Source organism: Dryobates pubescens, chromosome 10, assembly GCF_014839835.1.
Source record: "Dryobates pubescens isolate bDryPub1 chromosome 10, bDryPub1.pri, whole genome shotgun sequence".
In the NCBI taxonomy this organism is placed as follows: Eukaryota; Metazoa; Chordata; class Aves; order Piciformes; family Picidae; genus Dryobates; species Dryobates pubescens.
The window spans coordinates 24,596,963-24,612,171 of NC_071621.1; the positions used below are offsets into that span (position 1 = coordinate 24,596,963).

General features: G+C 42.0%; 1 protein-coding gene across 3 annotated transcripts in view; it reads left to right on the forward strand.

Moving 5' to 3' along the window:
* The first annotated feature begins 1,309 nt into the window (after positions 1 to 1,309).
* SACS (sacsin molecular chaperone) overlaps positions 1,310 to 15,209 on the forward strand; it is a 47,564-nt gene continuing 33,664 nt past the window's right edge. The window contains exons 1-2 of one of the 3 annotated variants that reach the window (XM_054164902.1): positions 1,310 to 1,855; positions 12,956 to 13,106. In XM_054164902.1, coding sequence (XP_054020877.1) covers positions 1,833 to 1,855; positions 12,956 to 13,106 — 174 coding nt within the window. In that variant the 5' untranslated portion in view covers positions 1,310 to 1,832. Of the gene's footprint in view, positions 1,856 to 12,629; positions 12,695 to 12,933; positions 13,107 to 15,209 lie in introns of those variants that run through there. The other 2 variants (XM_054164904.1, XM_054164903.1) reach the window with 2 other exon arrangements.

A 15,209-nucleotide genomic window follows, 5' to 3' on the forward strand; every position in this document is an offset into this window, starting at 1 on the left:
TAAGTCTGTATTACTAAAGTATGACTTAAAAGAGTTTCGTTTGTGTCACATGTAGATATACATCTCAGGACGGTTGAGTCACTATCCCTGGATATGGTTAAAGGTTGTTTAGAATAGGTACTTGGGGATATGGTCTAGGGGTGAACTTTTAAGAGTAAGGTTAATGGTTTGATTTGATGATCCCAAGGATCTTTTCCAGCCTGAATGATTCTGTGATACATTGAAGCCATTTAATAACACATTATGCAAAGTTAAATTCTCCATGATGCTTTTCATGGTAGACTGAAGAATTCCTCTTCAGTTTATATGTTTGATATTTAATACACTGAGTAGGCAAATTCTTAAGTATTTAAAAAAATAAATAAATCAAGCCATGAATTCTACCCTTCTTTCTTCTATACCATTTGTATTTCAGTACTTACGTAGTAAACTAATTCACCTTTTGTAATTTAGCCACAGTTGTTTCCCTTTCTGGGTCAGGAAAGAATGTCTCTGCATTAGTATTTGAAGAGGACAAACGCAACTGCAAATTTTGAAATGACTTGCCAACACTGCCAGAGGCCCAGACAAGGATTTATATTTGCACAGATGCAGAACAATAATGGAATACCACTGCTGTTCTCCCAGCTCTCTCAAACATAACTTCCTTGGGTAATAACATGTATATTGAATGAAATGTTTTCTGCTGCTTGACAGCACATGCCTTGCCTCACTTACACACTATTTTGGTGTTACAAAAATTCTTTGTGTTGGCTTGAAAGAAACAGTTCCCAAAATGATGTGCAGCATAGGGTAGATTTTGACCCATATAGCTGGGAGTGAGGATTAGCTGGGATGACTTTGAATCCTCCCTATGGAAACTCATTGCAAGCTAGTTAATCTCTTCCCGTAGCTGCAAGCCATTTGAATAGGACAAAATCCTTCTCCATAAATGTTCTGTCCAGAATGTTATTTACTTTTATGGCTTTTGTTTTGTTTTGTTTTAAGCAGCTACTGATGTAAAGAAAAATTGAAAACTTGTCCCTTTATTCAGCATACTACAGCTACATGTGTTCATTGTTGTACTGATTTTATGTACTGGAGGGGAAGCAGGAAACCCCTCACTGCTCTTTTTCAGTTCTGCAGTTCCCCATGTGCTAGCAAGTACTGTAATGCACAAGGCAGTTTATAATTAGACACATGACTCACTTAATACTAGTAACCTCAACTGTGCCCTCAGAGGAAATTACTTTTCCATATCCTTCAGCTTGATTCTGTTTTGTATTAATGGCCCAATCCTTTTCTCTTGTGTTTCTTCTTCCAGAACTCCAGAGCTGATGTTAAGAATTGTCTTCTAGCAGGTGCGAGGGAGAACTCAAGACAGAATTTAGCCCTCACAAATACTCTTCTGACTGTGGCTGTTCCAGAAAAAAGGAAGATAAAGCAGAAACAGCAGCTTCTGTAACTCCACTCTTTCTCCAGAAGATAAATAGAAATCAATTGCACAAGAATATAGCTTGAATTCAGTTAAATAAACTGTAAAAGACCTCCTTGATTTCTGAGACCTGTCCTATCAAGTCAGTTCCTGATTATATGAGAATAAACGTCTGTGGACACTTAAGCAAGTGGCTTTAAAAGAATACTGGAGAAGTAGCACATGATGAGGCACACAGACATCTTTAGTTCAGGGATGGAGTGAATATTGAGTTGAGTTTCACATGATTGGACTTTCTAGAGTCCACTGGACAGGAGATGATCCACCAAGCAATGAAGATTAAAAATTAATTTCCTAATTTATAAATCCAGTACCTGCTTCATGTTCCAATTGGGAGGATATCAAAGAAAAAGAGAGAATGGAGATCAAAGATAAGAACAGGTAAAAAATAATAGTTAACTCCTGAATAATTAACTCTGATAGGCTGACATGTTCTTGCTGAAACCGCCATGATCAGTAAGTGAAAGATGGAGTCTGAAACTTGCCTGGGGTTTGTACAATATTGGTATTTTTAAAGGTGAAATTGATTTCTTATGTTGCAACTTCATACACAGGTGCCAGGTTCTGCTGCATTTGCTTAGGAATTGTCTCTGAAATTAATGAGAACTGCGTAAAAAATTAATCACTCCTATGAGGAATGGATTCATACTCTAACTTTCCATTTACTTGTACAGCCTTCTTTCATTATATGATTTTTTTTTCCCAAGTAAGTGAAAGAGAATTTACTTTTCTCCACTTGCCTAACTTTGGATTCAAGATACTGTTTCACTGGGAAGAATGTATGATCTCAGTAACAGCTAAGCAGCAAAGCAAGGTCTTGGTGCGAGTAGTGTCTAAACAAATCTCATGAGATAAGTGCTTGTTTTGATGTTAAGTTGTGATTAGAAGTGCTCTTCTTTGCTCTCAGTGTGCCTTCAGGGAGATTACAGCTTCCAGCACCCTCAGCCTTGCAATCTGCAGCATCCCCACTGATGTGCAGCTCTATAACATACAGCCTCTGTTTTTAAATGTGTGTTAAGAAGTTGAGCTGTGCATTGTCTTAGAAAGCTGTTGTTAGCAACAGCCAATAATTTTCAGGATCTGTTCCACTGGCTTCCTATGTAATTTTGTAAATATTCATAGAATTTATGTATTTCTTTTGCAAGGTGACTGTGAAATAGAAAATGTTGGTGTTTGTGTCTCCCTTTCTTCTAGATTAACTAGGCTTTTCTAATGCAGATTTTGTACATCTGGGAATCTCTGGGATACACTTGGAAATCTAAGAAATTATTTGAGCCCGTCAATAATCCAGTAAGACATGAAGGCATCTTGTAAAGGCCTAGTCTGATAGTCAACTTAGTTAGCACCAAGAAGTGAAATGAGACCAGAGATGAACTGCCAGGAACAAGAGATGGAAAATATGGATTGTCCTAGATTGAGCTGCAGGGCCAATAGTCAAGCTGGAGACTGTACATTGGTCAGAGGAGGGACTGAATAAATCAGGCATCAGAGTTGTAGCCAAGGAAACTACAAGCTGACTAGACTCGTATTTGACTTTTACATGTGGATGGCTCAATATGTGTGGGGTTTTTTTTCAGTGTTTATTATTCCTGGAGCAAACAACTTAAAATTCTCTGTTTCAGTATTGATATTCTTGGATGCTATGAAATAATGGGCCTTGTTCCACCAAGATCAGAAATGACAGGTATTGTGTCATGTGAGTTATGCAGTGATTTTTTCGCTCCTTTGGTTCCATGAAGTGTATGGGGCTTTTTAATGAAAGTCTTATTTAAATGGAGTTTCCATTAGACTATGTAGTGATATTTCAGAATCCTCATTAGATTGTTGTTGTGTTTTTTTCCTTTTAATTTCAGTATCAGTCAGTTACAAAAAATTACAGATCTTAAAGATTTTGGTAGAGTATTTTACCTGAACCTAATACTGATATTGAGCCTAGAGGGGGCTGATCTCTTCTCCCAGGCAACCAGCACCAGAACAAGAGGACACAGTCTCAAGCTGCACCAGGGGAGGTTTAGACTGGATGTTAAGAAGAAAATCTTCATAGAGAGAGTGATTGCCCATTGGAATGGGCTGCCCGGGGAGGTGGTGGAGTTGCCATCACTGGAGATGTTTAAGAAGAGACTGGATGATGCCCTTGGTGCCATGGTTTAGTTGATTAGATGGCGTTGGATGTTGGGTTGGACACAATCTCAAAGGTCTCTTCCAACCTGGTCTACTCTATTCTATTCTATTCTATTCGAATTCAAGTGTAAATTTTCAAATCTGTGTGCAAAATTAGGGCTTTAGAAGCTTAGCATTAGCAGACCCTCGTGCCTGTGTGGTGTCACACCAAATTAGTTTCCTTCAAAAATTTTGGTGTATGCCCTTGCTCCAGCAAGTCATTATTCCACTGCAAAGAGATGCTTTCTGGCTTTCTGGGGCAGAGACGAGCTTTCATGCCTTTTATTTATTTATTTTGGTAAACTGTCTGTAATGACAAAACTGTGCTCCCAACTGAACCTTCAAGGAGTTTGTGCAATATGTACACAAAAAAAGACAGCAGATGAAGTACAAACTTACAGTCCAGATTTTGACTTAACTTTTAATTCTATATATTTACTACTACAATTAATGGCAGTAGGTATGCAGTTCCCTCAATTTCCCATCCTCATTCCTCTAACAACACAGAGATGCCATACAAATATTAAACAAAAAACCAATCAAACAAAAAGGCTTTTGCAGCTAATTAACAAGAACTTATTTTCCAGAATGGCTTCATTGATTACACTCTAGATCTTAATTTTTTTAAGCACATGCTGCCATTAATCTGATCATTATGCAGACACAAAAATCTTAGGGTACTGAAGTGCTTTAAACTGGTCCATGACTAAGTGCAGCACTTAGCACTTGCAGTGCTGAGGCTCAGGTGGGATACAGTCACACTACAGCTTCAGTTGTCACAACCCATCAATTGCTAACCCAGTCTTCACTGACTGTGAAAAACCCTTTGCTGCTGCAAATGTTTGTCTTTTCTTTTTTTTTTTCAGTGTGGCTACTTGTGTTCAAGACAGGCACAATCAGGCTAATTGAAGAGAAATTAACACAAGCTTAGTTAACTTTGCTTTTAAATCATACCCATGTTTCAGTATTTTGCATAGATTATAATAGACATCTAATCAGCTCTGCAAGTCTATATGTGTAAATGTATATGCATCATAAATAAGCATACAGTCCATTGTACATTTAAAAATCTGCTCTGTGGCCTTTACAGGTGTCCTATTTCCTATTTCACTTTTCTTAACCTTTTCAGAAAGCTCCCTTTATATTTCCTGCTTCTTTTGTCTCCAAATATAGAGAGGAAGCTAAGGGAAATACCAAATCTGTTCTGTCACACTAACAAACATGTAAGCAGTGATGATGGCATTTTGAAATAGTCCCTGCCCCTGCTAGTGGAAGTTTTACCATCCACTTCACTGAGAGCAGTTAGGACATCTTTATGTCTTACCCTTGCTGAAGCTACAGGCTAGCGCACTGTCTACGCTGTACATATCACAGCTGCCTTGTGCTTGGTGTCTCAACTCTGCCAAAATGAGCCAGATTAACTCAAACAATTCAATTAGTGTGAGTTTGCTAAATTAAGTAACACAATGTAAGAAATTCTACTAGTAAACTGGAGAGTGACATGCAGTGGGTGTGCAGGAGGCTGAAAGTGCTTGATATGTTATGTAGGACAGGACATGAAAACACAGCCTCTGATTCCCAGTGAACGATTCTGCAACTTCTGGGTATAAGCCAATGCTTGGAGCACTATTTACTTGCAGCTATTATAGCTGTGTGACTGAATTTGTCATGTAACCCAGGAATACCTTTCACTTCTCTCTGTCTTCCCAGAAGAGGATGCCCCCTTTTCTTCCCTTTCTCTCGCTAGGCCTTACTTATAGCTCATGTTTGTTTGCTGCATCTCCATCCTTCTGTTGTCAGCAGGATAAATTGTTGCTTTTATTTCTGTACGAAAACCTATTATGAAGGCGGAACTGATACACATCTGGAAGGATATTATTTGGTATAATCCACTCTGTAATGTACAGATACTTGCAGGGGTGCTTGAAGTTGTAGTTTTTAATTATTTAAGAAAATTACATGTCTTGTCTTTCATCCTGTTTGATATTCTACTTTTCTCCATATCCATAGGGCTCTCTTCACTGATGCCTAGAAAATAAGAAACTTTGCAGCATGATTAGATGCAGTATTCAGAAGCAAGAAGGATGGAAAAATACTTCTTAAAATGTGTGATGCATGTGTAGTTTGGGGCTGCTGATCTCATTTAGCCATTAAGTGGATTTTCCTCACTTTTGTGGCAAGATAATAGCTTTATTAAGTATTCTCGAAGGAAAATAAGAAAAATGTCTTAAGGTAGTATGGAAAAAACACCAAACAGCCTTTTGTAAGCTGATTACCATGTGTCCTAAATGAAGGCAGAAAACCTAGGCCTGTACTCATGGTACTTAGGAACCTACATTAAGCACTGAAATAAATTTGTAAATTTAGACTTTGCTTTTTTGATGTTTCAAGGTTAAAGTAGATGTTCTAAATCTGGTCCTTTTATTGGCACCAAAGGTCAAAAGAAAACGCCACCAATAATTTAACATATTGCTTATTAAAAATGTATGCCAACACCAGGCACTGGTACAGATTAGGGGTTGTCCTGATGGAAAGCAGCTCCAAAGAGAAAGATCTTGGAGTCCTAGTGGACAGTAAGTTATCTATGGGACAACAATGTGCCCTTGTGGCCAAGAAGGCCAATGCTATCCTGGGGTGCATTAGTAAAAGTGTGTCCATCAGGTCTAGGGAGATTCTCCTCCCCTTCTACTCTGCCCTGGTTAGACCACACCTGAAATCCTGAATTGGGCTCCCCAATTCAAGAAAGACAGGGATCTACTGGAGAGGGTCCAATGAAGAGCTATGAGGATCATTAAGGGACTTGAACATCTCTCCTATAAATAAATACTGAGCAAACTGGGACTGTTTAGTCTAGAGAGGAGGAGGCTGAGAGGAGATCTTATTAGTGCCTATAAATATCTGGGGGTGGGTGTCAAGAAGAAATGGGACAGGCTCTTTTCCTCACAATAGGACAAGGAATAATGGATATAAGCTAGAACATAGGAATTTCCACCTCAACATCAGGAGAAACTTTACTGTGAGGGTGATGGAGCACTGAAACAGGCTGCCCGGAGAAGTTGTGGAGTCTTCTTCTCTGGAGACTTTCAAAACCCACCTGGATGTGTTCCTCTGTGGCCTGCCCTAGGTGATTCTGCTTTAACAGGGTGGTTTGACCTGAGGATCTCTGGAGGTCACTTCCAACCTCTCATATTCCATGATTCTTGCCACACTGCAGCCCTTCCTAATGAAATTCTCTAAAAATAAACTTGGGAGTTTATCACTGTTTTGGTTTAACCTTTTGCATGATTTGAAAAGCCAAGCATTTTATATTAGTGATTTGAAGCATCTGGAATAGCAAAACCTGTGATTCTTAATGATTTTTGGAATAATGATTACTGTCCTAGTTATCAGTAAGGATAAGTGCTCTTTTTGAGGACATAATTTAAAGCCTTTTCCTAGAGATAGACCTAAGGGGATATTTTACTTCAGCATTTGAGAAGATGCTGAAATTTTGTCTGTGCCTTCTTGTTCAGCTCTTTATTTTATTGGAATGAACTGAAACAAGTTTTATAGGCCTTTAAGCACTTTCCATTAGCATTTGCTTAGTGCCATCAAGGAACTGACTTGAACTTTAAAGCAAATAACTGAGAGGTCTCAATTATTAGATGGAAATAAATAGCTTTTCCTGGCCTCTGTGAACTTAAATGCCATGTTTGGTTTTAGTAGTAATTCAAAAATATCCTGTTAATTTGATATTTGACATTTAGAAACACAGCTTGCAAAAGGAGTTCTTTGACTAAGCCATGATCACATGGATATTTTGCTTAGGAGTTGCCTACTTTGGTTCACGTGAGGAGTGCTAAGTAGAATGGATTTTAAACTCACTTCACCGATCTATAATAAAATCGTTTCAGCAGATTACTTAAATTGTGTGATTTTAGGGCAAAGCTAGACATTTTGCTTGAATCAAGTGCTTCACAGGCCAGATGGGTCATTTGTACTAGATTAGACCATGTCCATTTCACTGATTCCTTTTAAGGAAAAAAACCCCAAGTTTTTGGTGAATTGAGCTATTCAAATAGAATAGAAACTTCCCAGTAAAGGGTGGCTTTCCAATGACTACCACATTTGTCATCAGCAAATGGTAAATCTATTCTCAAACTTCTTGAAAAGGCATTAGTAAGCGAGAATAAAGCACGTTCCTGGGCAGTGACTACAGACCAACACAATCTGTAATCTCCAGCTAATATGAAGTATACACAGTGTAATATTTAGAACATCAGTTAGAAACACTTCAAGGAATTGATTTAAGAATTATGTTAAATGCTTACTATGTCACAGGAAGTTTTGTTTTCATGTTTGACACGCACCATCTCAAACCTAGATATAGTTGTTGGGTCACTGCTATTTGCCTGCCAGCACTGCAGAATGTTATTTGCTGACATGGAAGCTGCTGTACTGCAGGGAGTTTCCCCTTGCATTAAGGACCTAAACAACATGTTTATTTCTTATCACACCACACACTCCTTTTGGAAACTCCACTCCATCCTTCTAAGCACACTGATAAGGAAGGAAGGGGCTTGAATCCATCTCTTTCTGCTACTGCACACTTATTTTAAACAATTTGAAACACGATTCCACAACACAAAATTATCTGCCTTCGAGGAAATGTCACTATGGTTTTCATTTTGTTTTATAAGAACACTTTAATGTTACAGAGATGGTTTCCATTTATGTTCCTTCTTGTAAGGGTTATATGATGTTATTCTGAAACAAACAGAACGCTTGTTTATAGCCATGGGAGAATTCTCCATCTGTATTTTTAAATCCAAGTGCTGCTCTGCTTGGGAAAATGGTTATACAAATGTTATAATGTGAATGTCTAGGTTAAAAAAACAAAACAATCAGTCTCAGTGATTTTACTTACAAATTATATTTTTTTTCTAACTGCCATGGCTAAAAAATTCTCACATGGCCAGGTCAGATGTGGTGGTGGGGATTTGTTGTTTGTTCTTTTGTTTGTTTAAACATTAATAGTCACTCTACACAGGAAATATGTGTGTGATACAAGTAACTTCAGCAGGATGACACAGTTTTTGTAGTTCTAGTTTTCCAAAAGAATAAGCAGGGTTAAAAATAAGAGGAGTTTTTGGGTTCTTTTTTTTTGTTGCAATAATCTATAGACTGACACATGTACTCCTTTCTGGTCCGTGTGATTTCTACACAGTCTCTTTTCCAGGATATTTTTATTTGTATATCAGGAAAAAAAATAGTTGATGAAGGTCAGTGTCACAAGCTGTAAAAAGGAAGGAGTTCCTTAATGGATAACAGGATATGATTGGAAATGGGATATGATTGGAAATGGTTATTCTGAGGGTGGTGGAACACTGGAAAATGTTGCCCAGGTTGCTGGTGGAGATCCCATCCTCAAGATATTTAAGATCAGGCTTGATAGGGCTCTGAGCAGCCTGATCTAGCTTGGAATGTCCCTGCTTACTGCAAGAGGATTGGACTAGATGACCTCTAGAGGTCTCTTCCAAACCAATGCATTCTATAATTCTATATGCATAAAGCACTTTATCATAAATATAATATATTCTACTTTCCTTGCCAGATGAATGACCAAGATGATGCTGATACAAATCAGCATTGCAATTAATTCTGTAGGAGCATTTACATGTCAATTAAATTTCTGCAGGGGTTTATACTGAAACTGTACTTGGAATCCTTCTACTCTCTTCTTTTTTTTTTTTTTGTGGAGTTTGTCTAGAGCTCATCTTCCCCCATTCTTTGGGTCTAGTATCAGTGTTCATTTTCCATATCTTTGTTACTGAAATCAGTGCTTTCTCTTGTTAGGAAGCCATGCCATGCAAGTGGTAATTTGAAATGTTGGCATTACTGAAACCAGTGGGAGTCTTGCTTATTAGCATCAATAGCAACATCTAGCCAATAAATAAAATGGGATGGGACCCCAGGGAAGGGGTCAGAACTCTAAGGGTAAGTGGCATAGCACTGCTCCTGTCTAAGTCTTTGTTGCTAAACCAAAATGTCCTTGTCCACTCTGCCTGTGGAGAGTTGTCCCTTTATCTCCAGTTCTTTGTAACTCTTCCCCAACTACTACAAAGGTCACATAGTAGAATCTATGGTACACAGAGGTTTATTTTTAGTTTCTAATATTAATGCTAATCCATCACAGGACATAATTTGGGAGTATTGTCTTGTCTTGTGATGTGATATGGGTTGGGGAACTTCAGCCAACCACTGACAGGACTATCTGTGCCCCTACCATTCAAAATATTAGGCATTGAAAAGTGGCTGTTAGTTGAAATATCTCTGTTTCTCTCCAGGGTCCTGTTCAAACAGTTGTGCATACTTCATAAAATGCTGAATCACTCCTGTGATCCCACCTAGAGGAGAAGAAATTGGATTTTGCCAGCGTGCCTTGGTGGTTCAACTGGAGACTATTTTAAGTAGCTGATCCAGGCAGAACTGTATTGGGTTTTTAACTCCTTCCATCTTGTCCAGTCATTCACATTTGTGCCCCTCATGGCACACACTTCTGTAGGTGGTATATTCCTTTGGTATCAAGATGTAAAAAGATAAACAAGAGATTGGAAGGTAGCCTTCTCGTTCTTTTGGACATAGTATGAAAAAATTTGTGATGACAAACTGTTAAGAGGATGTAACAAAATGGAAAGTTAAAAAGATGAAATAATAGAAAAATTAAAAGTCCTAAACTAAAGCAAAGAGTTAGATCCATCTTGTTTAAGTTAAAAGAGGGGTTTTTTATTATTTCTGGTGAAAACAAGATCAGACCCCAAAAATTTCTAAAATGTTCTTGTAATCCTGTAGTATTCAATATACAAATGTTGCTGGTGAATGAAACAAGATACTGCAGCACTGGCAAAACTGTGTTGGTACCTGATCTACTTGACCTCTGTGGATTTTAAGCTTCTTTCTGGAGGCTCATTATTTCTTAGTTTGATATACGTTCTCCAAACAGGTTCATGTGTCTTTTCCCCCTTGCTGTGGTTCAACTCAGCAGACTGTGCAACACTGCACAGCTGTTTGCTCAGTCCTACCCTGTGTGATGGGGGAGAGAATCAGAAAAAAAGGTAAAACTTGTTTAATAGGACAGAAAAGGAAGGGAAATATATGAACAACATACAAAACAAGTGATACACAATGCAATGGCTCACCCTCTGCAGATCTATGCCCACTACATCCCTGAGCAGCAGGCCTACTCCCTGGCCAATTCCCCATGGTATTATTTTTCAACATGTCTTATGGCATGGAAAATCCTCTTGGCCAGTTTGTGTCAACTGCCATGGCTGTGTCCACTCCCAGCTTCTTGTGGACCCCTATCCCACTCACTAGCAATGCAGTATGAAAAGCTGAATATTGCTTGACCTAGTGTGAGCACTGCTCAGCAACAAATAAATCATCAGTGTGTGATCAACACTATTCTCATCCTAAATCTGTAACACAGCACTATACTGGTTACTAGGAAGAATATCTGGCTGAAACCAGGATATCCCTTGCATGGAAACTGCTATTTGTTGCTGTCACGTTAGCAGTGTTAAGTCCCTGTCAATAAGCACTGGAACCGAGGACCTGTTGGATTGAATTGGAATTACTGGCCTCTGCTTAAAGCAAGAAGATCACCAAGACTAGATCAAGTCAATCATGGCTAAGCCTCGAAAATATGCCAATATGAAGAGCATCTATAGACAACCCATGCCAGTACTGTGCTACTCTCCTCGCAGCAAGCCTTCCTCCCAAGCTGCACTTTGCTGCCACTGCCTCTTGCTAGTCTTGCATTACTAAGAAGTTTGGTTCCTTTGCCTTTCATAAGTGTCCTTCGGGTACTTGTAGAATGTTACTATGTTGCGCCTTAGTCTCTTCCTCTTCCCAACTCCCTGCTTTCTCCTTCTAGGTCTTGTGAATTGAGTCCCTGACTGTGTGCAGTCCTTTGCTGGGATCTGCAAATAAGAAAACCCCAAACATCCCATTCTGGTCACAATATCCTAGATCTAGCCTCATCAGCACTGAGCAGAGACTCACTTTTATCTGGTGGTTGGCATTCTAGCACAGTGTTTCATCATACTTGTCCTGGTACCCATCAAATCCTTTGAAACAGGCCTGCAATTTAGTCCATCACTGATACACAGCCCATGGTGCCAGGCGCAAAATTTTGCACACAATGAATCTTGGAGGTTTGGAATTTTCTGTGTCTCCACCCCTCAAGGTCCCCTTAGTTCATTGGGATCTCAGGCAGACCAAAGCCCTGTTTTCAGGACAGAAAGCACTTTAAGTCTTAAATGGCACAAGGGCTTACTATACACCCTATGAGACAAAGTAGATCAATACCGATACATTCTCATGATAAAGCAAGTGACTGAAAGAAGAGCAGAAAAAAAAAACAACGACGTTTCCTTCTGTGTTCTGCATCCCTGAAAAGCATGAGGTTTATCAGCTGTAATGTGCGCTCCGGGTGGTGCCTGAACGCCGGGCATTCTGTGAAACGCCGTTGTGCTGCTCTGCTGGCCTGCCCTGCTGGAAGAGGAGTTTGCTCTGGATCTCAGCGTTAATTCACGGCTCTGGCAGCCTCGTGCTATACGTGCACCGTCGGCAAGCCAAACCGCATCCTTTCCTCGCCCAAAGAGACTAGCCTCGCTCACTGCCTGGAAGGCAGCGGGAGCGACTAGTCCTGTGAATCGGGCACAGGACGGAAGGAAGCCTCCCGCAGCTCCGCGGAGCCGGTGAATTCCATCTGCGGAGCCTCCTTGCGCGGACGCAGAGCCGGGGACTGCAGTTGGGCCGCAACTGTCACCCGCCGCAGGAGACCGGCTGAGGGGCCGGGCCGACCGCACCGCATCCCTCAGCGATTGCCGCTACTTTCAGGACAGCGCCTCCTCCCGCTCCCCGCTTCCTCCTCCCTCTTCTTCCGCGGTGCAGACCTCAGAGCGAAGCGCCGCCCGCTCTCCGCCTTGGGCAGCCCCACCCCTTCCCCGTGTCGGGAGCGGCGGCGGCGGCAGCCGGGGCAGGAGCTAACGGTCCTTTGTGTGCCGCCGCGGGCATGTGAGTGGCGGCGGGGCGGCACGGGAGGGAAGGCCAGAGGCGTGTGGCACTGCGGGAGCGGTTCTGCCCGTCGGCCCAGCGGCTCCTTCCAGCCCAGAGATGGGGACAGGCGCTCGCCCGCCCACCCTTGTACCCGCGTGGGCTCCTGCGCCTGTCTTGGGCCTCTGGGGTACCTGGAGGGGAGAGCCAAACAGGCGGCGGGTTGGCATCGGGGCAGGGCGCTGTGTGACTCTCCTCAGTTGGTGTCTGTCGTTGTCGCAGGCTGGCCCGGGTGACCGTCCTCCATGACTGCCTGGGCTGCAGGACCTTCGAGCTGCCGCCTTCCGCGGCTGTGGGGGACGTGAAGGCGCAGATTGAGGCGGAAGCCGGCTTCCCCCGCACCGAGCAGCGGCTGTCACACCGCGGGAGACAGGTAAGGGGGGGCGGCAGGGCGGGAACGCCTCTGCTTATCTGGTGCACACCACCGTGATGCTGGAAGTACCCACCCCGCTGCTTTTCGCGACTTACCAGGTCTTCTGCTGCGCGGGCAGCGCAGTGTGCGTATCCCTAGGTGTGTCTCCCATGGGAAGGCAAGGAGGTCGTTTGGAGAAGCAGCTACCTCTTGCTTCTCTTGATGGTGCCAGCTTTTATCATTCAAGCTTTTCTGTCATTTTCTGACATAATCCATGTGTTCTATTTCTTTGGGAAGGAGCAGAAGGCTGAGAGTACTGATGTGCTTGATCTGGTTTCTGTTCTTTAAGTGATTTTCTACCTGCTGTCCAGCTTCAACGGCTGAGTTGACATCACTGTGACAGGAAGCTCTTACACGTTAAAAATTGAGGTCTGGTTACAGTGAAGAGAATCACATGAATGAATGACCTTGTTCTGTGAAAGCATCAACCTGGGGTCACTGTTTTCAGTACTGCTTGGTGTGCTTTTAGCCACACTGTTAGGAATTTAGAGACATTGGTGGTATGGGATGAGTAGAGACAAGAAGGGAAAAGATGAAAAGTTGGACATTAGGGTTGAAATAGGGTAAGGAGAATTGCAAGTGAATAAAGGAAAAGAGAAGGCTACAGGGAGACCTTAGTATAGCCTTCCAGTATATAAAGGGCACTTACAAAAAGTTGGAGAAAGACTTTATACCTAGGCCTGTACTGACAGGACAAAGGTTTTAAACTGAAAGATTTGACATAAAAGATTTTTTACAATGGGGTTGGTGGGACGCTGAACAGCTTGCCCAGAGAAGTTGTGGATACCCCATCATAGGAAGTGTTCAAAGTCAGGTTGGATTGAACTTTTGAGTGACCTGATCTAGTGGAAGATGCCCCTGCCCATGGCAAGGAGGGATTGGACTAGGTGATTTTTGAATCACAGAATCATTCAGGCCAGAAGGGACTTTGGAGATCATCAGGTCTAGCCATTTCACCCACTGCACCAAGTCTACCACTACACCATATCCCCAAGCTCCAGATCTATATGGCTTTTAAACATGTCCAGGGATGGCGATTCAACCACCTCCCTGGGCAGCCTGTTACAGTGCCTGACAACACTTTCAATGAAAAATTTTTTCCTAATGTGCAGCCTAAATCTCCCCTGCTGCAGTTTGAGGCCATTCCCTCTCATTCTGTCATTAGTTGTGGGAAGAGACCAGTGCCTACCTCTCTACAACCTCATTTCAGGTAGTTGTAGAGAGCAATAAGGTTTCTCCTCAGACTCCTGTTTTGTAGACTAAACAGCCCCAGTTCCCTCAGCTGCTCTTCACAGGACTTGTTCCCTAAGGCCTTTTACCAGCTTAGCAGCCCTTCTCTGTACCTGCTCCAGTGCCTTGATGTCCTCTTTGACTGCAGTGCCCAAAACTGAACACAGTACTCAAGGTGTGGCCTCACCAATGCTGAGTACAGAGGGACAGGCACCTCCCTGGTCCTGCTGGCTATGCTATTTCTAATAGCAGGCTAGGATGCCTTTGTTCCTCTTGGCTACCTGGGCACGCTGTTGGCTCATATTCATCCTCCTGTCAATCAGTATCCCCAAGCCCTTTTCTGCCACACAACTCTCTAGCCATTCTTCCCCAAGCTTGTAGCATTGCATGGAGTTGCTGTGGTCCAGATGTGGGACCCAGCACTTGGCCTTGTTGAAGCTCATACAGTTGACCTCAGCTCATTGGTTGAACCCATCATGGTCCCTCTATAGAGCCTCCCTACTCTCAAGCTGATCAACACTCCCACCTAATTATGTGTTGTCTGCAAACTTACTGAGGGTGCATTCAATCCTCTCATCCAAATCATTGATAAAGAAATTGAACAGGACTGGTCCCAATACTGAGTCTTGGAGAACACCACTTGTGGCTGACCTCCAGCTGGATTTAACTCCATTGACTGCTACTCTCTGGGCCTGGTCAGCACTTTACCCAGGAAGGTAAGGGTCCTTTCCAGCCCATTCTGTGATGTTATGAAAGAACTAGATGCTAATAGTTGTGTTGATTAAGACATTTTTAAGAGCCTAGATGGGGAACAGAAGTAGTATTTGAGTGCTC